The sequence below is a fragment of the Rosa chinensis genome, chromosome 6 (assembly GCF_002994745.2).
Source record: "Rosa chinensis cultivar Old Blush chromosome 6, RchiOBHm-V2, whole genome shotgun sequence".
Lineage (NCBI taxonomy): Eukaryota > Viridiplantae > Streptophyta > Magnoliopsida > Rosales > Rosaceae > Rosa > Rosa chinensis.
The window spans coordinates 56,964,948-56,991,767 of record NC_037093.1 but is presented as its reverse complement, the minus strand read 5'-3'; the positions used below and the strand labels follow the sequence as shown (position 1 = coordinate 56,991,767).

The 26,820-nt window shown below is 37.8% G+C and overlaps 3 protein-coding genes across 3 annotated transcripts; all 3 read left to right on the top strand.

The window, feature by feature from the left end:
- Window positions 1–7,224: 7,224 nt before the first annotated feature.
- LOC121049709 (protein terminal ear1-like) lies at window positions 7,225–8,672 on the top strand. The gene is made up of 4 exons (XM_040507684.1): window positions 7,225–7,671; window positions 7,898–8,020; window positions 8,154–8,313; window positions 8,434–8,672. The coding sequence occupies exons 1-4, from the start codon at window positions 7,229–7,231 to the stop codon at window positions 8,596–8,598; spliced, it is 891 nt and encodes a 296-aa protein (XP_040363618.1). The 5' UTR covers window positions 7,225–7,228; the 3' UTR covers window positions 8,599–8,672.
- A 2,753-nt stretch (window positions 8,673–11,425) lies between these two features.
- LOC121050045 (protein terminal ear1-like) lies at window positions 11,426–12,314 on the top strand. Its single transcript, XM_040508598.1, has 3 exons — window positions 11,426–11,461; window positions 11,892–12,035; window positions 12,156–12,314. The coding sequence occupies exons 1-3, from the start codon at window positions 11,426–11,428 to the stop codon at window positions 12,312–12,314; spliced, it is 339 nt and encodes a 112-aa protein (XP_040364532.1).
- Window positions 12,315–17,671: 5,357 nt separating this feature from the next.
- Window positions 17,672–18,994, top strand: LOC112171634 (protein terminal ear1 homolog). Its single transcript, XM_024308792.1, has 4 exons — window positions 17,672–18,015; window positions 18,388–18,507; window positions 18,596–18,743; window positions 18,821–18,994. Exons 1-4 carry the CDS (start codon window positions 17,672–17,674, stop codon window positions 18,992–18,994), a joined length of 786 nt encoding a protein of 261 aa, XP_024164560.1.
- The last annotated feature ends 7,826 nt before the right edge of the window (window positions 18,995–26,820 follow it).

Here is a 26,820-nt window from a genome sequence, read left to right as displayed (position 1 = left end):
AAACAATTGAGATTGGAAATCAATAAATTTGACATTACCCATCTATTTATAGCATATTCATATGTACTCTGTAAAAAAATTAATCATTTTCACCATCATTTCGACATCAAACAAAGCGGTCAACCCTTTGTATGCTTATATTTCCCTAAGGGGAGCTGAACCATGAGAAGATAAACTTCCCCAATTGATATAGTTCATACCCATGAGATTGTGAGAGTTGACAGATTAAAAAATGAAGTTACGAGTGAGCGGTTATGAGCATAGTAGTTTTATGTGGTGTTTAGGGTTTAGGGTTGACCTACTAGATCAAGACCCAAACGACGATGAAAATAGCTGAAATTTTGACCATAACCATTTATTTTGATCATGATAACATCCTATGGTCGATTTTGATAAAGTCTATTTCCTACGCATTGTTGCTCATGGAAGGTATACTTTTAATTACAACTAATAAACTAGTTATACTACTTTAGTAGACATATAAGAATTATGTGTGATCCACAAAATTGAAATTAGAAATCGATAAATTTGACATTATCTATTTATTTACAGCGTATTGATAGATATTGTGTAAAAAATTTAACCCAATCCGCCATCATTTCGACATGAAATAAATCGGTCAACCCTTTAAAACCCTTGAAGAGATAAAATTCCTGAAATTTTTATATTAGTTGATATAGCTCCTACCTACAAGAGCATGAGAGCTGACAGATCGAAAAAATAAGTTACGAGTGAGCGGTTATGTGCATATTAGTTTTATGTGGTATTTAGGGTTTATGGTTGACCAAGTAGATCGAGACCCAAACGATGATGAAAATAGCTGAAATTTTGTCCGTAGTTGTTAATTTTTATCATGATAACATCTAATGGTCGATTTTGATAAATTATATTTCCCCCACCTTGTTGCTTATGGAAGGAATATTTTTTCATACAACTAATAAACAAGTTATACTAAATTAGTATGCATATAAGGATTTTGGGCGATCCAAAAAATAGAAACAGGGAATCGATAATTTGATGTTACCCATCTATTTTTAGGGTATTAATAGGTACTGTGCAAAAAAATTAACTCGGTTCGTTGTCATTTCGATATCAAATAAAGCGGTCAACCTTTTTTACACTTATACTTTCCTTAGAGGAGTTGAATCATGAGGAGATAAACTTCCCAAAATTTTTACAATGGTTGATATAGCTCACACCCATGAGAGTGTGAGAGCTGACATATCGAAAAAAGAAGTTGTGAATGAACGGTTATGAACATATAAGTTTTACGTGGTATTTTGGGTTTAGGGTTGACCAAGTATATCGAGACCCAAACGACGATGAAAATAACTGAAATTTTGACCATAATCATTTATTTTTATCATGATCACATCCAACAGTCAATTTTGATAAATTCTATTTCCTCCACCTTGTTGCTTATGGAATATATATTTTTTCATACAACTAATAAACAATTTAGACAACATTAGTATGCATATAAGGATTTTATGCGATCCAAAAAATGGAAACTTGAAATCGATAAATTTGACATTACCCATCTATTTATTAATAGGTACTGTGCAAAAAAATTAACTCCATCCGCCGTTATTTCAACATCAAACAAAGCGGTCAAACCGAAATTAGCTTTGTAACCTTCAGGTTGACCGATGTCGTATCCAGCAACAATTATGCTAATAGTTTCACAAGATATGTAAAAATACTTGGTGGATACATCTAAATAGTTCAAAATAAAATTTATCAATTTCAATTTGGTTAGTATAAAAAAATTGTAATGTGCCTATTAGTGTTATATAACTTGTTCATTACATATAGAAAGAATTGGTCTTCTCAAAAGCGCCAATGCGTTGGAAACTTAATTTGGAGAAACCCACCATTAGATGAGTGGATTACATTGTTTTATAGATGTTGTAAAAAATTCGGCAAATTTAATCATAGTTTCGACTATGATCTACGTGGTCAACCGCAGTTAAATTTATAAAACAATATCTATATATTAGATTCCTCTAAGGGAAACCACATTGAGACAGGTGAAACAAGGGAAACCAATCGTTGAATAAGACAAGTAAAATATTCTATGTTTTTTCATAAAAAATGTAGCCAATTTCATTGATGTTTCGACTTTAATCCATTTGGTCAAACCGAAGTTAGCTTAATTTGTAACCACTAGGTTGACCGATACAAAATATTCGCCAAATCATGCTAATAATTTCACTCGACGTGTGTAACCACTGCATAAAGTGTGCATCGTGATGAGTCCGTGGGTATTTTGGTGGAATTTTTCGGATGCTTGAGCAAGTTATCTTGAATTTATAAAGTTTTGAATTACTGAAATTTATTTTTAATAAAAAGAAAATTGGTGGCTCAATCTGGGTCGTTAATCATCATTGCTCGATCTTAACTGTTAATTTTATTCTACATCTAAATTCAGATCGGTCTAAAAGGAACAGAGTTCCGTCGACCCATTTCCCTAACCGCGAAGCCGCAACGCTACCCGGCGGTATCTCCACTGTCCGGCTGTTTTCCGGTGTCAGACCAGCGGCGTCTTAATCTCCTTGACGGCACGAAGATGGACATGGCCTTGTTTTGGTCAATCAATGACAGGAGATGATGAATAGAGCTCGAAAACTCTTGGTTTACCTGCGGTTTTGATAAGTTTTCCGGCAGCTTCGATCGGCGATCTGCAAGTGTCTCTCCAAGCTCTACATGATGGTATACTTGAAGTCATCTTTGGGTTCCAATTTAAAGATTTGGCATTTTTGGTGACTTCGGTTGGGTCGATCAATACTACCTCGGCCGGGATAGTCAAGGAATACTGCCGCCGCTGGAAAGTTGCTGCTGGGATTTAGGTGGGATCGACGACCAACCACTAGGATCTATATATGGTTTTTATTCTTGTTTAAGTGGCAGTTGCTCTTTACTTTGACCACATGGTTTCAAGGTTTTAAAGGGTTTTGATATGTACCCAAGCAACTTCTTTGTGTGGGAATAAATCGCTTTTGATTGTTGGACATGTTCTTATAGCTCAGTTCATATTTTTGTGAAGCAGTAATCAGAGAGAGATATGAAGAAGGTGAACTGTGCTTTTCTTTCTCAACTACCGGAAACAGGCTAAGCCTTTTCCCCTTATGTTTTCTCTTTCTGAATTCACATGTGCTGCTCACATGGCTGGGCCCAAATAACTCAAGCACTCGAAACTCGGAGCACGGAAGACGTTCTCGGTGGCCTCATGTAGGATGTAAATTAGGGGAGTCCCATTAGGGAAAGGTGCAAGTGTAATGTTGGGGTCATCATTGAGTATGAATGGGTATATAATTTATGGATGATGTGCCCTACTCCCAAGATTAAGAGGTCAAATTTTAGTAAAATGGAAAAGTAAGAGTATCGTACCCAAGGGATTGAGTAACTATACCTTAAGCTAGATTACCGCGAAAATAAAACCTTGACAACAAATGCGAGTCTAGCTTTTTATAAATTAATAGTCTCGGCCATTTGGAAGCCAAAACTATCAATAATGATATTTACAATGGTAAACTGGTGAATCGGCTTTGTTGATTTTAAATTCTATAAAGTAAAATAAGTTGCACGAAAAATAAATTAAGCAAATAAAATAAAATAAAATAGAGACTTTGATCAATGAGATAAATAGGAGCATAGGTTTTGCACCTTGCCTCCCTCATGCATATAATGTAACCCATTTTCAAATGACAACATGCTTTGATAAATTTCCCCTTAGTGCTTTGATGAAGCTACCAATAAACCAACTAGTCATGCAATTTAACAATCTCTTCCGAAGCAAAGCTAAATTACACAACCTTTATACCATTCAAATCTTCCGGATCCTAAATGACCTCTGGTGTCGTGAGCCTAAATTCTTCCGGAACCTAAACCCACAACATCATGCTTTAATTTCTAGGTAAGAAACCCAAGCAATCCAGTTCTTCCTGTAAGAATAAGCTAGACCACCACCCTATTAGCTACACATGCTTCTCGATTACAAAAGATTGTCAAGCTTAAGTTTCCGATTTCATTAATTCCTACAACATGCTTCTAGGTGACAAATCCAAAAACACATGTAAGAAAACATTAAAGTAAAGTAGCTAAAGGATTCAAAACATGCATATTCATCAAAAACATGGCATCACACTATTTTATACATGAGTTTGGCTAGGGCTACAGCCTAGCCCCAATTTTATTCTACTCACAACTTATAGTTACATAAATCAAACCCATATACATAATAACATCAAGCAATAGAGAGGAAGAGTGGAGAAAGTGGTTGGTTAGGGCATCTCCAACGGTAAGGGTCAAAAGCCATTTTGGCTTTGGCTCTTGTGGCATGCATCTCCAACCATTCCCATTTCTTAGCTATTTTGACTTATGAGTCAAAAGTGGAGTTAAAATGATTAAGGAAGCTAGAACGAAAGCCATATTTCTTCAGATGAAAGATAGTGGGCCCCTAGCTGCACATGGGTGGTGAGGGGAAGATAGAGGCTTAATTGTAGTTAATTAATTATCTAAAATGATTAATTTATTAAATGATTTTGGCTTTTGACTAAAGATGGTTGGAGATGCAAAAATTAAATGAATAGTTATGACACTAGGGGAGTCAAATTTTGCATATGACTTTGGCTTTTGACTCCATTGTTGGTGTAAACTAGCTCCCCTTGATGCAAAACTAGTGAGAGATGTTTCAAAGTATGGAAATTTCGGTTTTCTCAAACCCAAATTGCCATACAAATCCACAAAGCTCCGAGAAACTTGAAGAACAAAGGCTTGAAATGATGAAACTAAGTTGTGATTGATCAAAGATGTAAAAGATCTTTGGTTTTTGGTAAAAACCCAAGACACTTTACACTTTTCTCTACACAAAACTAAGAAACTATGAACTAAAACTAAGAAACTAAGAGAAATGTGTGAAGAGAAGATGAAAAAGGTCCAAATGAAGGGAGGGTGCTTTTATAGGCCAAAAGTGATGAATGGAGGGTGGAGATCAAAGGAAATAAAGGGCTAGATGTGATTGATAAATGTGTAAGCACAAAATGTGGATCTATTCTTCAACTCCACATAGAAATGATCTAGAAAGCTCATAGATATTTTGGTGGAGAAGAAAAAGTAAGGGTATAAGGGTCATGTGTAAGGAAACAAGGTAATAAATTGGAGACAAAGGTGTAAGGTGTTAAAATGAGACCATTTGTCATCATTCAAATTTTAAATTTCAAAATAACCTAGACCTAAAGTCTCTAACCCTAATCAGCTCTTCCATGTCCTCTCACATGTTCTCGACCGGCCAACTCGGCCGGAAATGTCTAGAATCCGGCATTGACCACCGTTGACCCATTTTTTTGTCCGTTTGCGCACTTTCTTCTCCTATTTTCCTTCAATTGAATCTCTACCGAGACTTCGGAATTGGCCCCCGACCTATTCATACGAAATGGTCCTCCATGAGTGTAGATCATATTGGTAAAATTTCAGAGCTTATTTCACCATGGTTTGGCCGGAAATGCTGCCGGAATCCTTACAGGTCCGGTTTTGCAGTTTTCATCTTCTACTGCAGAAAATTGGACCTATCTTTTGAAGGCCTTCCACTCAGAAATAGCTCTTAAACTCTTCATAAAAAATGATCCTTAGGATGTCTATAATGGATCTGGAAAGTTTCAACTCATTCGGAGTTCATTTGGTCAGTCTGCCACTCCTTCTTCCTTGCATAGCTCGGTTTCTCCTAGCCGGAGTAGGAAAATGTGCTAAAGTTGAGTTTTTAGGGCATTTCCAAGCTTTTCCATTATTTCCTAGCATGATAAGGAAAAAATAATAAATATATATAAATAAACACAAAGGTTAAGCAAAAGTGCAAGATTAGGGGAATAATTACTAGGTAATTATGGACCTAACATGTAACCAAAGGATTGGAGATCCTTTGAAGAAACTGAACCTTAGAGAGTTTCGAGTCTTGGTTCATGTTATAAGAATTGCTGTAGAGAACTCCCAAGGGATACAATTGTCTCAAACACTATATTAGAAGCTTTATACACATTTTACTATAAATGGGACATGTTAAAAAATATTTGATTTATATATGAGATGATGAGAACTATTTGAGTGGGACGGTCGTATCACGAGAGTGACGAGACACGGTTTAATCATGTTAAAAAATATTTGATCTATATATGAGGTGATGAGAACCATTTGAGTGAGACGGTTATATCACGAGACACAGTTTAATTAGTTACGTGATAACGCCAAGGGTATTTTAGAGATGTTTAGTATGTCACTTATATGATAATGTACTTTAATTGTGAAATAATGAAACGAGTTTTAGTTGGTAGAATAGAAATGTCATATAATACACATTCACTATACCAAAGCTTACTTGTCATGTGCACTATATACATGTCGAATAATGGTTGAAGTAACGAACAATTGATATTGCAAAACAGCAAAACGAAGCATGCATTGGACTTCAAATTATAACAATTTGATCCATAAGAATGTGTGTGTATATATATATATATACACTATAATACGTTTTTTCCATTACTATATTATGATAAATTATGTGCTAGAAATGTAGTCTTCGTTTGAGATTGATTCTAAAATTAGTAAAAGCACTTTCAAGCTAGTAAAAATGCTTTCAACGGGGTTCAACAAAAATAGGTAGGAGTCTTTTTTGGTTATAAAATCATTTTGATACCTGGGCTTTTAAGAAGCACAAGAAAAAAAAAAGCACAAGATATACTTAGCATCCTGAATGAAGTACTTAAAATGTTTCTATGTGCTTATTATAAAGTTGATTTCCCTGAGAGCCCTACTTAACGAAAGGAATCAAAAAATAAAAACCAAACTTTACTTCTAATGCTAAACCGGCCTTTATCAATTTGGAGAAATATATAGGTCAATCACCAGAAATGTACGAGCCCTATCACTATCCTTTGTTGTAAATAATATAGCTCTTCTCTCGTTCTCTGGTTTGAAAACATATATGAAAAGAAGGTTGGTTTTTGTTGTTTTCTAGTTGGGGGGGGGGACATATCTCATCATTACAAATATTTTGGTATCATCAATACCACTCCTTCTGCAAGAAGCAACTTCCACTCCTCCGATCTTCACCGTCCGATATATTACACCCCACTTCACTTCACTATCACCACTCTTACTTAAACCCCTCATCCAGGTCTGAAGATTTCTGATTCTTCCTTCTCTCTGAAAAAACCTTTGAGACAAAGACATCATGTTTCTTCAACCTCCAAGACAACCATACTTAATCCCCCAACCATTCTTTCCCAGCCATTTTTATTACCAAAACTATGATCAAGTCCTTCAACCCTATTTCGTGAACCCTTCTCAGACTCAAATCTACGTCTGTGATCCATTCATCTATCATGTCTTTCCAACATATTATTTTCAGCGGCCGCCAAACCCACCCATAAACCCTAGAGTACTTCCTCAGCCTCGAAGAAATACTCGCCTTAAGCCAAAGAGGAACATCGCTGCTACTACTTCTGGCGTTCGGAAATGGGTGCCAAAAAGGAGAGATGAGCAAGCTTCTACCTCTGTTAGGACTAGAAATGTTCGGGAGGGTTCTTCTGTAATTCCATTTCCAACAAGTCCTTATCAGCAAATAACTTCGACTACGACAACCATCATGATCAAGAACATCCCAAATCAGTTTGGGTACTCAACCTTTTGCTCTACATGATTGAGTGACCATTTTGGTTCTTTCTTTTAAGTAGTTGTCTGCAGTACAAAATACCCAGTTCATGTCTAGCTCATTTCTCAAAGTTCTTCTTACTTTTCCTGCATCTTTTGACTTCTGACCCAATGTGTTTGTATATGATATGCCCTTTTCTTAGGTCTTGGATTTTTATTATTAAAAACCTTGTTTTAATTTACTTTGCAGGAGGAGTGATCTACTAAGTATGTTGAAAGATCATTGCTTGGATGAGAACTTAAACGCTGTGTTGCGGTCTGAACCCAAGGAAAAATCCGAGTTTGATTTTCTCTACTTGCCTATGGATTTCAAGTAAGTGATCAGGTTTTCGGACTTTATTATTATTCTTGTTTCATTTGTGCTTATGCCTGTGATCTGTGTCTGATTGAATATTATCATGGATGAAAATTTCATTTCTGTATTTATTCTGTTTGTTTTCTGTTAGGAAGTTTTGGGAAAAAGAAAGGATCTCCAACCTGGGATATGCTTTCGTAAATTTTACCTCGTCTAGTGCCGCACTCAGATTCTATAAGCAATACCACAAATTTGAGTGGCCAGTGCCGAAAAACAAAAAGATATGTGAGGTTACTTGCGCCAAAACCCAGGTCAATTAATCAAATTCAGTTTGTGAAATTTGGAACTTTCTCCCACTTTTAGAAAATGTTTTTTCAGTTCTGGAATTTCAGGTATTGAGTATTCTTTTGGGTTGTGGCATTATATTGTAGGGCAAGGAAGCTTTAACCAAGAAATTCAAGAACAAGATATTTTGGTGTCACAGCAATGAGTACTTGCCGGTGATTTTAGCACCTCCCTGTGATGGTGTTAAGAACTCCGGTCTTGTAATGGTCGGAAAACTTGCCGGGCAACCAAAGATTCTGAAGAAGAAATGAGCTAGCTAGTGAATTCAGTTGTTTAAGAACGCTTCTTAATTTGTGTTGAATTATTTGTATATATGTTACTTAGTTCAGCATCATGCAGGAGCATCAAGTTTTCACAATCACCTTTAAATTTATGAATTCCAAGCTGAATTCTTAAAAGGGGTTCTTTTTAGTTTTCATGCTAAAAGGTGTTAATCTTTTCAATCCTAAAAAGGGGGATGAGGTGAAACTTTGAGCCAATTCATTGTGGTATCCCATCAAACATCCATAATTATCATTCCTCTATAGAAGTAATGTAAAGCTCAGTGAACCAAACTTGGCTAATACAATTTGGGGTCTGGTGCCACAATTGGGGATGGAAACATGGGTTCAGAGTGTTTCAGTGTTTGTATATTTATTAAAAGGTAGAAAAAGGGACATGAAATAGACTGGCAGATATTTTTTTGTGGCAATAAGTCTGGTAGATTTCTAAGCATCAATTTGTAGCCACCAAATGGATAATTGGAGGTAGAAATGTCATTTACCTACCAAAATTGCCCAAATATGTAAGAGTTGGAATTGAGACATTAATAGGAGTTTTACGTACCCTTCATGAAGGTCATAATAATTATCTATAAGCACTGGTAAAAAAATCATTGGAATAGTTAATGCAGTTTCAATTACAGGAAAAGGAAGAGTGACATTCGACTTCGAGTAAGGTATAATGTTTCCATAGAAAGAATATATCTCTCAGAAAGAAAATAAAAAAAGATATGACCTCCACCCAAAAATGCAGTACTGCTGGTGATGATGAACGTTCAATACACATGGTTGAAGAACCTTTTTTTTTTTTTTTTGGTTGAGGAACCTTTTTTGTACATGATTGTGATGGATTATGTAATACTAGCGGTGAGCCGATGAAAATAAGGTGCTTAATTGGTTATTCTAATCATTTTGGAAATAGCTTATTCAAAATTGATAAATCTAAATAGCTAATGACTTTGACCTCTACGGCTCTACCTAATCCCTTAATTTAGATGGTAAGTTTTGAATTCAATCATATCGCCTCGTACGAAACAAAAACAAAAAATTACAAGTACTGTAAAAAAATTTCAAATTTCTGACCAAAATATAATTGACATTTTTTTTAAAATGAAAGCAGGCAAAGCCAATATATAATTGATCAAAAGTCAGAATAATCCTTACGTACTCTTCTCCCACTGTCATCTATAGACAGACAAGAAGATGTGTTAGTACCCATAGTGGTACATAGAACTAGGTAACTCATTTAACATTAATTACATTAAAATAATATGAATCTTCTATCGATACTATTCTGAAAGATTCGCTAGAGGCATGAAAATGCGTAACTCCCTAAATAACTTATGAAATTATTGAAAATAAACTAAATTAATCACCTAAAGTTCCTAAATAAAGGGAAATAAAAGAAAGAAACTAACTAACACTACAGGCCTAGGGCAAAGACCCAGCCAATTACCTAACCTAAAGACAATTAAGCCTTAAGCCCAACGAGGTCCAACTTCACCCAATCCCCACAGCCTGCATTGCACATCCACGAAACAGCCACCACGATCTGCCGCAAGACCTTGCCACACTAACCCGTCTGCCGCCGTCCAGCTTCAGGAAAGACCACCTCACGCCGCCATCTACTGGACAAATATAATTGGCATATTTATTAAAATGTGGTTATAATAATAGATGTAATAAGTACATTGGAGACTTGGAGTTTAGTGCCTGAATACTTTTAAAAGTCATTGATCGACACTCATTTTAAATGAATTAAAAATAAGAAGTGATGTAAACTAGAATAACCCTATGTCTCATATTACTATTATATTAGGCACAATAGGCTATCAAGTTAATACTTAATAGTAGTTTAGGGGCCTATCGTGCATAATATTGTTAGTTTGAGGGCCTATTGTGTCTAATACAAATATATAATAGAGTCCCCGAGCTATTATTCTTATTAGACACAATAGATCCTTAAATTAATTTTATGCACAACAGCCCCTAACTTATTATTAACTTGAGGACCTATTGAACCTAATATGAATAGGAGCTTAGGGGCCTATTGTGCCTGATATGGGATGAGAGTCATGAGACATATTAGGCGTAACCCATATTAGGCGTAATAGGCCTCCAAAGCTACCTATAACTTAAGGCTTACTGTACGTAATGTGGAAGTAGCTTGGGGTTTTAGCATTGCTTAATATGGGACGAGAACACTCGTGGACAGGCTTTTGGATTAGCTTGTAACCTGAGCATCACACAGCTAGCCCGTAGCTACTACTCTGGCCTGCAAAAAGAAGTTTTAGTATCATCATTACTAAAAGATATCATATCTTTTATCTAAGAAAGCTCACTCCAACTCAATCCTCACCGTCGGGCCTCATTCTCAAGCACTGTTTACTTTACTATTCTAAATAACCTTAAACCCAAAACCCCCTCCAATGTTATTGACAGCCATTTCCATAATCAAATCACTATGTCTCGCAGACCTCTAAACCCATATGCGCAACGTAACCCTATTTTGCTCACCATTTTCATCCCACTCAAAGCTCTCTCTGTGAAGTCCCAACATGTGAAGCTACTGCCACGGATCAAAACCCTAGAGTTGTTGTTCCTCGGAGAAAGAGAAACAACTTCAGGCGCGAGAGGAACGCGGGGCCTAGGTTGAGGTCTTCACAAACAAGCTTGGCCGAGAGCCCAAATCATAAAGCTTCAAACTTTGCGTCAACCAGTAACTGCGGTGGTGCTGTAGTTCCCTGTTCTTCAAGGCCTGAAAGGAAAAACAATAGGGGAAGGAATCTAGCTCCGAGGTTGAGTCTTGGCCCAAGTCATGGGGTTCAATCATCTAGCTTTGCCAATGGGAAGGGTTCTGTGATTCCTTTTCCTGAAAGTTCAGATGAGCAAAATGGGTCTGAGGTTACTACTGTAATGATCAAGAACATCCCTTGTCAGCTTAGGTGAAGCCTCTTTCTATCTCTATGCATTTTACCAAATGGGTCGTGCTTTTTTTTTTTTTTAACATTGATCGTGCTGTGTTTTTGTTTTCATCAAATATTGGACCTTTAGTCCTTTATAAAATTACGTTTATTCAATCACGCAGAAGGAGCGATTTGCTGCTCAAATTGAAAGAGCATTGCCGAGAGGAGAACAAAAATACTGATTCTTTGCACAAATCGGAGTTCAATTTCTTCTATTTACCACTGGATTTCAAGTGAGTAATTAAGTTAACGTTTTAGGCCGAGTTTAATTGCTTGTGTGATATTTTGCTGGGTTATTTGTTTTACATTTTCCTGTAGAAGATTGCAAATCTTGGCTACGGTTTCGTGAATTTCACCACTGCTGTTGGAGCACTAGGTTTCTATGAGAAATACCACAAGACCATGTGGAAGAAGGTCATTCAGAGCACCAAAATCTGTGAGATAACTTGCGCCAAGATCCAGGTAATGAAATTTCTAATCCTTTTACTCTCTGGATTTTTGTTGTCCACTTAGCATTTTCATTTAACACATCTTGGAGTACTTTATACGATGTTGATCTTTGATTTGAATTTTGACATGTAGGGTTTTGAGGCACTGAGGAAAAGTTTTAGACGCAAAATATATCATGGTCTCACAAACGATTTTTTGCCTGTGATCTTGGCTCCTGCATGTGATGGAGTGAGGGAGTCCAACCACATACCTGTAGGACGACTTTTGGGTGCAGCGGAGATTGAAAACTGAAAATATTGGTTTGTGGTGATACTGGTTATAAACATGTGCATGTAGGGTTTATCTTCATCTACATTTATGGAGTAGCTACAAGGCTTGATTGGATAGGTCAAGAATGGCCATTTAGGAACATTTATGTTCATTGATGAATTTTCTTAGTATGAAATTCGAAATTAGTATTCCATGCTTAGAGCAAGTCCACTGGTGGTTTTTTGACTGGGCATAGTCATGAAAAACATGACTATATGACCTTGAGAAGGAATTTGGTAGTTCCACCGGTGGTTTTTTGACTGGGGTGGTTTTTGGCTTTCTTGACTACAGCCAAGAAATAAGTCACAAGGATGACTAATTTCATGACCGGTGAAACCCAGAAGCCAGCAAGGAGATGGAGGGATCGTGGCTGACGTCAGTAGCTTTTTAGGAGTGGTTGACGCGCGCTGGGAGGGAGTGGAGCTTCACGGCATCGACGCGTGGCCTCTTCAAGGGACAGAAACTGGAGCGCGCCAGAGAAGGGCTGCATGCCACATGGATTCTTCCCGTTGGTGGGTTTTGAATTTTGGGCCTAACGGTCAAGAAATCCCAGCCATTCATTTCAATCAAATTTGCAATCCTACGGCTTACAATTAACATGTATATATATATATATTTGTAACGTTATGAACGGTAATAAAACGGTAACAAACGGTAACAAAGTAAATGTTAAAAAATTCTAAACATTTCTCTATAAATACCTAGCATTTATTTTACAACTCACACCAAAAAATTTATCTTTCATAGTAACCCAATTTTGTGCTTCCTCCTCTTCATATAGCTCTCATCTACCAAATTTATTTATATCCAATATGGCTGAAGTATGGGGAAACACAGGTCCAGTGGCCGGACAAGAGGGAGATCAAAATGAAGATGATAATATCCAAGACAAAAGGAGATGGACGGATGAGGAAGATGTTCAATTGTGCAAGTCTTGGAAAATTGTTGGGCAAGATCCGGCTGTGGGCACAAATCAGAAAAACAACGACTTATGGATGCGTGTGACGCGACACTTTGTCGCAAATTGGCCCCAAAGCCGATCAGCTTCCTCTTTGCAAGGAAGGTGGAAAATTTTGAAGGTTGAACTCTTTGAGTGGCATTGTGCATTAAGGCAAGCGAAAAATTGGTACAAGAGCGGTTCGAATGCGGTTGATGAGGTATGAATTTTTTGATAAATCATTTAATTTTTTATGTAGTAATTATAATATCGTTTTAATTGTAGTAATTATTTTTCGTTATAATTAAAATATGTCTTCATTAAAATTATGACCTTTATATTTGTTGATAAATCTTATTGATACATTATAGTAAAATATGTCTTGATAAATAATGTAGTAATTATAATATCGTTTTAATTGTAGTAATTATTTTTCGTTATAATTAAAATATGTCTTCATTAAAATTATGACCTTTATATTTGTTGATAAATCTTATTGATACATTATAGTAAAATATGTCTTGATAAATAATGTAGTAATTATAATATCGTTTTAATTGTAGTAATTATTTTTCGTTATAATTAAAATATGTCTTCATTAAAATTATGACCTTTATATTTGTTGATAAATCTTATTGATACATTATAGTAAAATATGTCTTGATAAATAATGTAGTAATTATAATATCGTTTTAATTGTAGTAATTATTTTTCGTTATAATTAAAATATGTCTTCATTAAAATTATGACCTTTATATTTGTTGATAAATCTTATTGATACATTTTAGTAAAATATGTCTTGATAAATAATGTAGTAATTATAATATCGTTTTAATTGTAGTAATTATTTTTCGTTATAATTAAAATATGTCTTCATTAAAATTATGACCTTTATATTTGTTGATAAATCTTATTGATACATTTTAGTAAAATATGTCTTGATAAATAATGTAATAATTATAATATCGTTTTAGTTAGTAGTAATTGTTTTTATTTATTTCGTAGCGAGATGAAGCACATAAATTGTGGCATGCCGGGATGAAGAGAAAAAAGAAGCCAAAAAAACACAATTTTCAGAGTTTTGCTAGTTACGCTGTTGTGGAGTGTTTTCAACAATTTAAAGACATTCCTAGTCATACATCTGGAGGAACATCAAATGAAGGAAATCAACATACACCTACACAACCAATTCCTGGAAATTCTCCCATCAACTTGGACATGGATGTAGATGAGGTAATTGCAGGTGAAACTGCAAATCCCAATGTGAGGCCTCAAGGAAGGAAGGCTGCCAAAGAAGCAATACGGAAAGGAAAGAAGGCAGCGAAAGATCAAAGTCCTTTGTCAAACAGTCTCGAGAGTATAGCGAACAACCAAATAGAGGCAACCAAGGGCAAGAAAAAACTCGATGACGAATTCGCTCGAAGTCTCCAAGAGGAAGAGAAAAGAGCATGTATCCTCTTGCAAATCTAAATATGAAAAGAGCAACTCCTATTTCAAGAAAGGCAAGATCGAATTAACGAGAGGGAAGAGCGAAATAAAGAGAGGGAAGAGCGTATTATGGAGATTGATACAAGTAAAATGACGCCAAATAAAAAACGTTATTGGTCAAGAAAACAAAAGAAGATAGCGGAGAAAGAAGATCTTGACGAGCAGCCGCCACCTTCTATGGGTGGATACTATCCGCAACCAAATTTTGGTGGTGCATACCCACAACCTCCTTACCCCGGTGCATACCCACAACCACCTTACCCCGGTGCATACCCACAACCACCTTACCCCGATGGATTCCCACAACCTCCCTTAACCGGTGGATTCCCACCACCTCCCTTCACCGGTGGATTCCCACAACCCTCTGCTTCTATGGGTGGATTCCCACAACCCTCTGCTTCTATGGGTGGATATTATCCGCAACCACCTTACCCCGGGGATATCCTACACAACCACAATTTTCACCTTTCTCTACGGATAATTCCACCAACCCTAACCCTCATGATGACCATTCAAACGCAAATTGGATGTCTAGAGAAGATGAGGATTATGATTATGATTTGAATAATTAGTTGATTATGCATGTTGTTAATTGTATTGTATTTATTCATAGTTTTTCATTTATGTAAGCTACTATTTAATGAAATAAAAGTTGTATTTTAAAATTCCTATTATTAAAGCACATTCCTCTTATCAAAATCATAGCACCTAATAAACATAATACAAACCAAATAAAATTGCATAATTATGACATTAATTATCCATAAATCCATGTTAGTAGCATCAAATATATTTTATTTAAAAAAAAAAAAAAAAAAAAGAACCCAAAAAATTAACAATGAACAGTAAAAATAAACAGTGCAGAATTCAGACTAAAAACTCAATGAACAGTGAAATTGGTGAACAGTGATGATTGAACAGTGCCCGCGATGAACAGTCTTGACCGGTCGAGAAAAACAACGGGTGCTAACCCATGTCCAGTGGCAGTGAACAGTATCTTGACTGGTCGAATTCTTGACTTCTCGACCTTGACATTTCTTGACTACGGGTGAACTTGCTCTTAACTTAATAAGTTAATATCTAAACCAGGTCTCTGGCATGTGATGTGAAGGTGTGATTTTCCGTATACAAATCCATCTAGGGATTCGTGTATGGTGTATGATCATCTTTTCAGAACCCCCACAAAGAAAACTCATATATTAGGGTATGTAATGACTAATGTGACAGATGAAAATATTTATGTAAGGTAATTAGTTGTGGTTCAGACTAAAAAAAAAAAAAAGTAATTAGTTATGGTGAATTTTAAATATGTTCGACTTATGATGATCCCTGATCACCGTAAGTCCATACTTGGTGAGAAGGTCAGGAGGACAAGTAAAAAAAGGGAGGTGAACAAGCCTGTTGTCTCTTTTCCACATATATATATTCCAAATATCAAAGATGTTTATGATCAAATTTTTTTTTTTGGTTAAATGAATAATTGTACAAATTATGAAGAACACAATCTGGGAAACAGGACAAGATAACAGGACAAGATATCATAATACTTTGTACTGGGAAGCAAGGAAGAAGCAAAACATGGCGCCCAGAGATAGGGAAGCATAGTGTAGGGCAGTAGCAATAAGACTCCAAGACTGCATATATAAGACAGTTCTGTACAGGCTTTTAATTAATTTCTAAACTGAGCACCACACAGCTACTCTACAGACTAGTAAGACTGCCACCTCTACTTCTGCACAAAGCGACTATGTTGGTCCTATAAATGTACCTATGTCTGGGTTTTATTGCCTAGCTATGTCTGAAAAAGCTAAAATCCTTTTTGTTTGAATTTCTCTTCTATGTGTATGAGTATTGAGTAATGCAAGTTATCTTAATTTTTTTTTTTTATCTTATCTCTTTTTTATATATTTATTTATTTTCTCGCACTGTGTAAATTTTTTTGCTAAAGATATGAATGTCACATAAAAATGAGGATTTTATTAACGTGTTCAGAGGAATTTGGATAAATTAATAGCGCATATCTTTTTTTTAGTCAAAGCATTTAATATTCTAAATTAATATATACGTATAGACATATCGTACACATCACTTAACCATGAAATAATGACAAGCGATACAATTTATTATACATATGTTTGTACTTAGGACTATGCCTATCTTTTACATATAATCATATATAAATGAAACATAAGTTTTATATACTTATTTACCAAATTTAAGCATCTTAGTAGTTTTGTATCTTAAAAACTATTAAATACAGTCTCTTGGTTGCCAATGGAGAAAATGGAATAGGCTAGGTTTGTTCTGAATAGAAGTTGGCATCAAACAAGCTCAAGAGCTTAAATCGTTGGAGGTTAGGACCCTAACACTCTTCAAGCAGAGACTGTCGAAGTTTTAATAGAACTAACAAGCCAAATCGCCCATAGACTTATCAAATCTTCAAGCTCTAGGAAATAAGAAGTCATAACTCAAATTATGTATGTATGGAAGTCCCCTTTTTTTCTTTTTTATATAAGAAAAAGAATTTTGCTAAGAAAAAAGCAAGAAAAACAAAGCATCGAATTAAGAGGGGTTTGTCCAGTCAATATACTCATACTAGTTGCCGTCTGCACTACTCTAAACGACAGTCAAGTTATGCCGCCACTGCATGCCAGTGGCATATATGGGTTTGTCCAGTTCGCAATCTTTCTCGAACTCCATTCTCATCATTGCTAGCTAGCTAGCTAAGACATGCATGGAGCCATGGAGTAGTTTATCCATCATAAATTTCTCCGCTAGAGTGCTAGCTGCAGCTTCAAAAATTAATCTCCTCCTGATCGAGATCTCTGCATTTTCTCCTTCTTATTGATTTTCAGGTGCATGCACATCCACTCATATACACTACCGTCTGTCTCATTCTTCTTTAACTGAAACAATGGGCTCCAAACCTCTCAACTCCAACGCCCAGCCATTTTTTGCAAGCCGTTTCCACAACTTCCAGACCTATGTGTGCTACAACTACCCAATCTATGCTGATCATCATCTGCATCCAAATCTTTTTCATCATCAATTAAACCCAACCGCAGTGGTGGAGTTTCCTAGAGTTCCGATGAGACGACTTCGAAAAAGGAACGGTCGAAAAAGGAACATTGGTGCTTTGAGTCGTGGTGCTACTGGGGAGGGAGGTGTAATTCCATTTCCTTCAGGTCCGGATCAGCAGCAAAATGGGTCGTCAGCTACTACAACTATCATGATAAAGAATATCCCAAACCAGTTCAGGTGAAGTAATCGAACCCTCACTTTCTCAAATCTCTATGCATCCTGGTGCTTCATATTGTTTCCTGCATATAGATGATAGATCAAGTTACATGCGCGCGCGCGCGCGCGCACACGGCACACATACATATGTTGTTCCAAGGTCGATTACCCAGTCATGTTGGAAGCGCAGCGTTTTAGGCAACATATGATATCTGAGAATTTAGTGACCACCGGCCATGGTTTCGTACTTTGTTTGTGCCTTTTGATCATATCAAGTGGATCCCTTTTGTGTTGACATAGGAGAATATAATATATGCATGCATCCACTTTTATCTAATCCCCTAGTTTTAGTCTCCGGGATTGTATTGATTGAAGTGTTTCATTATTGTGAAGGAGGAGTGATCTACTGGATATATTGACGGAGCATTGCTTGGTAGAAAACCTAGATGCTGTGGTGCGGTCTGATCCTAACAAGTCCGAGTTTGATTTTGTGTATTTGCCCATGGATTTCAAGTAAGTAATACTGTAATAGCTTAATTATTCGATCAGTTTTTCCAAAAAACAAATGTTACATTTTTCTTTGAAACTATTGTTCTTGTAGCAAAAATAGGGGTAGCAATTTGGGTTACGCATTTGTAAACTTCACCGGTGCAATTGGGGCACAAAGATTCTACCAGCGTTACCACAATTTCGAGTGGGATGTTGAACAGAACAAAAAAACATGTGCAATTACCTGCGCTAAAATTCAGGTAATCTATTCTATCTGGAAATGTTTTGACATCTAATTAGTTGTACGAATTTCTTAAATCAGAATTCATATTTGTAGGGAAAGAAAGCACTAATCGGGAATTTTAGGCGCAAAGTATTCCGGTGCGAGTGTGACGAGTACTTGCCTGTGGTTGTCGCACCTCCATGCGATGGTGTGTCGCCTCCGAAGCTCACACCTCTTGGAAAGCTTAGGGGTGCACCCAAGTACCCCACCAGTAGATTAAGAATCTAAATCTTAACTATTTATAGCTGAATTGTAAAGATGGGTTTTAGACTCGTGCAGTAGTTTTATCAACTCGTTTTAGTGTTTTACTATGATTCTGTATGTGTTGTTAATTTTTAGTGCTTTGTCTTTAATAGCTAGCGGAAAATTTAGTTAGTTCCTTTAATTTTGTTCCCCTAGTCTCTCTGTTGGTACTACTCTTATGAAATTGTAAATGAATGTTGAAAGGTAAAATATTTGTGGCTGAAAATTTGTACTTTCTATCCTTCCCATATTTTGTCCTTCCAACTAAAAAAAAGAAAAAAAAAAATCTTTTATCCTTCAAACAACTAAAGTAAAATTAAAAAAACAGGTAGTATTTTACCATAATAAGAAAGAGCAACTGTTATGATTTGATAGCTATCTGCACCTGTGCATTATCATGATGACCCTAATATTTATATGATAAACATTTGTGGAATTAGAACTATTAGAGCAAGTCCACCGATGTTGGATTGCCCGGGCAAAAAGAAGGAATGTTGATGTGGCTGCCTGGCTATGCAGAAAAATGGTTTCCACCGGCCCAAGCTTGACTGGGCAAGTCTTGCCCTTCCATGCCCAAAGCCATAAAAACGGGCAAGCCCGTGACTAAAGTCTTGCCCAAAGGCATCCGGCTGCCAGCTGAAGGAAGAGAGGAACGTGGGTGACGTCAGTGGGGTCAGCACCTTATCAAACGCGTTAATGGCCCAGAGTAGAGGACACGGCCCAATCGAAACGCGCCATGTGGCCAACAATCAGACTGCATTGCTATTTTGTCGCGTAGCCACAGTGAGTGGGCTCAGGGGACAGGTGGCATTGGGCCGTTGGCTTGTTCAGAAAATTTGAAACCAACGGTCCTTTAATCTGGGCCGTTGGTTTCAATTAATGTTTACAATCCGACGGTGGATGAATTAATATGTATATATGAACAGTAAAAAAGAACAGTAAATTTAAATAGTGAAACCCACGGATGAACAGTGAATTACGTGAACAGTACTATGAACAGTGAACAGTATTGACCGGGCAAGAAAAACAACGGGTGCAAACCCATGTCCAGTGGCAGTGAATAGTAGCTTGACCGGTCGAATTTTTGACTTCTCGACTTTGCCTTTTCTTGACTACGGGTGCACTTGCTATTAAGAGCAAGTCCACCGGTTTACTCTTGACCGGGCTTAGTCAAGAAAAACCTGACTACATGACCTTGAGATGGATTTTGCTCCTTCCACCGGTGGTTTTTTGTCCGGGCAAAACCAACCCTTTCTTGACTACAGCCAAGAAAATAGTCATCCCCATGACTATTTCCATGACCGGCCAAACCCAGATGCCAGCTAGGCCAGGCCATATCGTGGCTGAAGTGAGGAGGAGCTCAGCAATGGTCGACGCGCCAAATGGAGGGAGTGGAGGACTGGGCATCGACGTGTGGCGCCGCAAAGGCAGCTCGACTGACGCCACAGAGCTGCCGGAAGATTTGCTCCGCCTGGGCTTTTTCGATCTCGGCCTGGGGGAAGATTCTGGGCGGTTTGACGCCACAGACCCGCAGGATGAAGGACAATGATCGGATTCGGTCTGATTTGCTCCGAGATCATCACTTCTTGATTCTAGGACGAGAACCAACATCAAAACAAGCCCAGACATTCCAGAATCGCCGCAGTGCAAGGTAACTCCGACGAAGCCGACGGTACCCAGAATCGAAAAGCATTAAAAATCGATCAATTCCAACAAGTAAGTATACCCAGATTAGAGCTCGACGAGAGGATTATGTTTCATACCTTAGGTGACCCAAACGATGGCCGGAGTCGTAGGAAAAGTCAGAAATTGCCGGAAAAGCTTCAAGCTTCCGAGCTCGAATCTCTCTCCACGGTCCGTGCATGGACGATCCGTGGCCAGAGGTGCGCCGGCGTCGTCAAGAAGAAGCGAATGCCAGTGGTCCGCCGCCGTGATATGGCCGGAATCGAAAGTTCCGATTGGGTCTTCCATACAGGTCGCCAGTTCTCTCTCTCGGGTCGAGGGCGCTCGATGCTTCTGGAACGATCTTGGTCGTTGAACTGTGCGGAGGGATATTTATCCCCAAAACTCAGTTTAATCCGAGGGCTGAGATTAAACGGTGAGAATTTGAATGGCCCAGATCGCTCCAAATTAATAAACAGTAAAAAAATGAACACTAAAATTAAAAGTAAAATATTCGATGAATAGTGGAATATAAACAGTTAAAGTAGATGAATAGTTAAAAGTGAACAGTCTTGACCGGTCAAGAAAAAAAATAGGTGCAAACCCATGTCCAGTGGCAGTGAATAGTAACTTGACTGGTCGAATTCTTGATTTCTCGACTTTGCATTTTCTTGACTACGGGTGCACTTGCTCTAAGCGTCTATGGTACCAGCTGTGACTTCGAATCTTCGATAATTAGGGATCTTCAAATATGCATGTGGTACCTGATGAAAGCATGAGGTCACCCTATAACCCTATAGACGTGGTAATTATTAAGATTTAAACTTCTCATTGAAATCTTCCTCCAAATTAATTATTTTTCTCAAGTTTAAATATTACAAAATCCAAATTTAGTACGTTTGTGACTCGTGGTGTATTTGTATTTGTATGCAATGACCAAATTGGATATCAGAAAAATATTAGAAGTTCAGAGGTGAAAATATGTCGATGGATATACATAGTAATATGTAAACAAAAACAGTATTGGATATACATAGTAATATGTAAACAAAAACAGTATTAATGGTAGTAAATTATCTGAAATGTGCCAATCTAACTTTTATTTTTAAAATTTGAATTCGCATCTAACATACTTGAAAATTAATGACATTTTTCCGTGATTGCGCGTCTATATTGTATTTAATTCAAATTACATAATGCTTTTTCTTCAAATAACCTAGTAAATTCATGTCAGTTACGATGGAGGTAGCTTTTGGAGACAGCGTTAATCAAACCATGACATTCAAGAAGTACATGTACTTTCAATGAATCTGTGTTGAGATTATTAGACCAGTACTTATAATTAAGCGAATGAACACAAAAGTAAAATAAAATAACTCGTAGGTTTTAATTAACTTTCCCTAATATATCTCAACTAGAATCTAAATGCATGTTCTTTTTTACTTTAGGTAATAGTAATATCCATATTCTTCATTAATTTCTTAATTTCACCTCATGCATGTAATGGGCTGACAGTAATTACCATTTACCAATTTGGCATATTAGTATATCTTTTTTTGAAAGTGGATTTCATTAAATCAACTAACGAGTACACTCGTTGAGAATGGCATCCCTTATAAATTCGGGAGCAGTACCAAACCATGTTTGGCTAACATTTGTATTTAGAGCTAGACTAGCAAGTGAATGTGCTATTCTATTTGCCTCACGAGGCACAAAAACTACCTTGAAGTTTGCATGTTTCTGCACGAGGGTCTTCAAGTCTTCAATAACATGGCTGAACATGGAGAGGTCAGTTTCGATTTGATTAACAGCTGTTACTAGAATCGAACAATCAGTTTCAAATATGACTTGATTATAGCCCATTCCTTCTGCCATTATAATGCCCTCAGAAAGAGCTATAAGCTCAGCATGGAAAGGTGAGATAATATTCTGCAATGGCTTTGTTGTCGTAGCTCGATATTGTCCTCCATGTTCCCTAAAGATTATACCTGCGCCACCTCTTCTAGTTTGCGATACAAAGGCCCCATCTGTATTACATTTGATCCACCCCATCGGTGGTTCTTTCCAACCATGTCGCTGCAGCCTTGGTTGGGGAGGAGAGCTATTTGCTTTCTTAAAATCTTCCCACCACCCAAATGCCATTAATACGACATCACACGGATGTTGTGTCACTTCATTCCACACTTGTGTGTTCCTATTTTTCCATATGGCCCAGATGATCATCATAATCTTGCAGAATTGGTCCTTACTGACTCTATCAATTGACTCCAATAGCCAGTCTTTAATTTCCATTGTTCCCATTTGAGGTAGAGAGAGACCTGCTGCTGTCCATATTTCAGTTGCATACCCACATTGATTGAATAGGTGTGTATTTGTCTCTATACTCCCCGCACAGAAGGGGCACATAGAATCCCCTATATAGCCTTTTGTACTCAAGCATTGTCTATTGGGCAGGATATTTTCACAAGACTTCCATACTTGCAGTGCAACTTTGTTTGGCACTTTGGCATTCCAGATAGCATTCCACAATTTCTTATAGCGGTCTGGTGGTGGAGGGGGAGCTAAAACCAAACCCAAAGCAATATCTCGTGCAACATAATATGCACTATTTGTAGTAAAGAAACCACGTTTATGAAAGTGCCAAACTAACCTGTCCTTGGGAGCTCGTCTGCTTAAAGGTATGTTTAAGATGAGGTCTCGATCGACTGGGGCAAAAAATTGTTCGATCTTTGCTATATCCCAGGTTCTAGTACCCGGGACAATTAACTCTGCCACTTTGCTTGGTGCATTTCTTGGTGGTGGTGAACAAGGATTTCTAGGATATACATCTGGCAACCAGTTATCTTCCCATATATTTGTATCCTCCCCATCGCCAATCTGCCATCTCAGACCTTTTTTGAGCACTTCTCTAGCCTCACAAATACTCCGCCACGGGAAAGACGGGTGATCTCCCAACTCTGCATGTAGAAAATCACAATGGGGAAAATAGATTGCTTTGTATAGCCTTGAAATCAGAGAGTCCGGTTTCCGGACAAGTCTCCATCCCTGTTTTGCCAACATTGCCATATTAAACCAAATTAGGTTCTTAAAACCCATCCCACCTTCTTTTTTTGGGATGCACAATCTATCCCAAGATCGCCAATGGATTTTTTGTTTCTCCTCTGAGTCACCCCACCAGAAGCCTGCACAAAGCTGGTGCAAATCTTCACACAGTCCAACAGGTAGCTTGTAGCAATTCATTACATAGTTGGGTACCGTTTGAGCCACTGCCTTGATCAAAATTTCTTTGCCTGCTCCACTAAGCAGTTTACCGCGCCAACTAACAACTTTGTTGGTTAGCTTCTCCTTGAGGTAGCTAAATGCAGCTGTTTTTGTTTTTCCCACGTATGTAGGGAGGCCCAGGTATCTCTCATGTTTGTCAACCCGCTGAACTCCCAACAAGGTTGCCAGTTTGACCTGTCTATCCATAGGCACATTCTTGCTAAAAGCCACTTCACTTTTCTGCAAGTTTATTTTCTGACCAGAAGCCAATTCGTATGTGTGTAGGATATTCCGGAATTGTTGGCATTCCTCTTCAGTTGCAGTGCCAAATAAGAAGCTATCATCTGCAAACAAGAGATGATGAAGTATAGGAGCAGATGGGGAGATAGAAATACCCTGAATCCACTGTTGTTGAACAAAGTAGCTTATAAGTGAGGAAAGGCCCTCCGCACAGAGGATGAAAAGGTAAGGTGATAGAGGATCACCTTGCCTAATTCCCCTAGATGGTCTGATATACCCCCGCACCTCTCCATTTAGCAAAAACGAATAACTGACTGTTTTGAGACTAGTCATCACCAATTCCACCCATTCAGCATGAAAACCTAACTTCAGTAGTATTGTTTGTAGAAACGGCCATTCTAATCTGTCATACGCCTTGCTGATATCGAGTTTTAAAGAGAAATGCCCATCTCCTCCACGTCGATTATTATGGAGATAATGAGCCACTTCTGTAGCTACTAGAATGTTATCCGAGATCAACCTTTCTGGGACAAAAGCACTCTGTAATGGTGAAATAATCTCACCAAGCATCTTCTTCAATCTGTTTGCTATAACTTTTGAGCAAATCCTGTATAGAACATTACAAAGCGCAATTGGGCGTAAATCTGTCATATACTTCGGGTTTTTAGTTTTGGGAATCAAAGTTATATGTGTAAAGTTTACTTCCCTGAGTAGCACCCCCGAAGAGAGAAAATGTTTTACTGCCATGCACACATCAGGGCCAACTTTGTTCCAGTATTTTTGGAAGAAAAAAGGTGACATTCCATCGGGCCCAGGTGCTTTCGATGGATGCATCTGAAATAGGGCTATCTTGATTTCATCATCAGAATAAGGTGCCATTAGTTGCTCATTCATGCTTGTTGTGACCTTGGGTTGAACGGTATCAAGGATAAGCTCAAGAGCTCTTGTATTGACTCCTTCTGTGTTAAATAGTCTTTTGTAGTAATCAGTGACTACGCCTTCAATGTCAGAGGCTTCACTCATCCATTGATTTTGCGCATTAAATAGCCCCATGATTTTGTTTCTCTGTTTTCTGTTTGAAGCCCGTCTGTGAAAATACGCTGTGTTTCTATCCCCTCCCTTCAACCATAAGGCTCGTGATCGTTGTATCCACAACGTTTCTTCCTGTGTAAGCAACTCTTGAAACTTGGCCTGTAGGTCTTGTTTCTCTGCATGATCAGCAACATCATATGGTTTCTTAAGGAGTTCATCCAATCTATTTCGGATCGTTCTCATCTCAACTTGTCGAAAGGTAAAAGTTTGCTTATGCCATCCCAATAGTTCAGTTCCGGTTTGTTTGATTTTTTGACAGACTCGGTTCATAGGATCTCCTTCAGCATCATGTTGCCATCCTCGTTGGACTACAGTTTCACACTCATCATGAGTTGCCCAGAATTGCTCGAAGCGGAACAAGGATTTTCTTCGACTATTTTGCGAACTGGGGTTCTCACTTATCTCCACTAATAGCGGGCTATGATCAGATACACTAGGTGGAAGGTGTGTGGTACGAGATGATGGAAATAAATTTCGCAATTCTAATGTCCACAAACTACGGTCCAATCTTTCCTTCGTCTGATAATCTGACCAGGTATAGGGGCTTCCAAAATATCCCATGTCGAGTAAAGAGCAATCCATCATGGCTTCTCTGAAAGCTTGAATCTGGGCATATTGCCTTGGCACACCCCCTGTCTTCTCAGAGTTTTCTGCAATTTCGTTGAAGTCCCCTACGATAAGCCATGGTAGATTTGATTCCGCTGCCAAGCGTCTCATTAGGTTCCAAGTTTCATTCCTATCTGCGGTCTGAGCGAAACCGTAGATTCCAGTAAGTCGCCACTCATCTGTTGCTCCCCTCACTCCAATATTCACGTCTACATGTCTGGCTGAGTAGTTTTTTATTCTGACCTGTGTATCATTCATCCATAGAAAGGCAATTCCCCGACTACCAGCTTCTTTCGGCCAACCCAGGCAATTATCAAACCCTATTCTGATACGTAGGGTTTCCAACTGATTTTTTGTGCACAGCGTTTCCGATAAGAAAAGGATTTTTGGCTTCTCTTGTCGGATTAAATCCACCAACGCCCTCCTTCTTGAGTTACTAACCATTCCCCTGCAATTCCATGCAAGAATTTTCAGGGTCATCATTCCTGTTTGCCGTCGAATCGACCTGGAAGCGTCCACTGCCGCCGTTAAACCAGAGTCTCGCTCTCTAGGGTTTTTGTGCCAAAACTTTGTTCTATGACGATAAGCTTAATTGGTATTGGCATATTAGTATATCTTGTACAAGGAACAAGTTTCATATAATAATAATAATAATAATAATTATTATTATTATTATTTTCATATACTTCGTCTTAGCTTCATCTCGAATTCTCGATCATGGGTTTTTCTATTTTACTGGGTAGCAGTGATACGTAGCTATCTTATTTCCTTAACAAGGGGAAGCAAAGCTGGAGTCAGCCATGGTGCCCCGAAAATTGCAGGAGCAATTTCATGAAAGCACCCTGGACTCAAATGGCATGCCTTTTCTCTCTGTATTACTAGCTGACTCTATCTGAAATACAAACTGGCTTAGTGAAACGAGCCCACGGACAAATAGTATTTGGTATGAC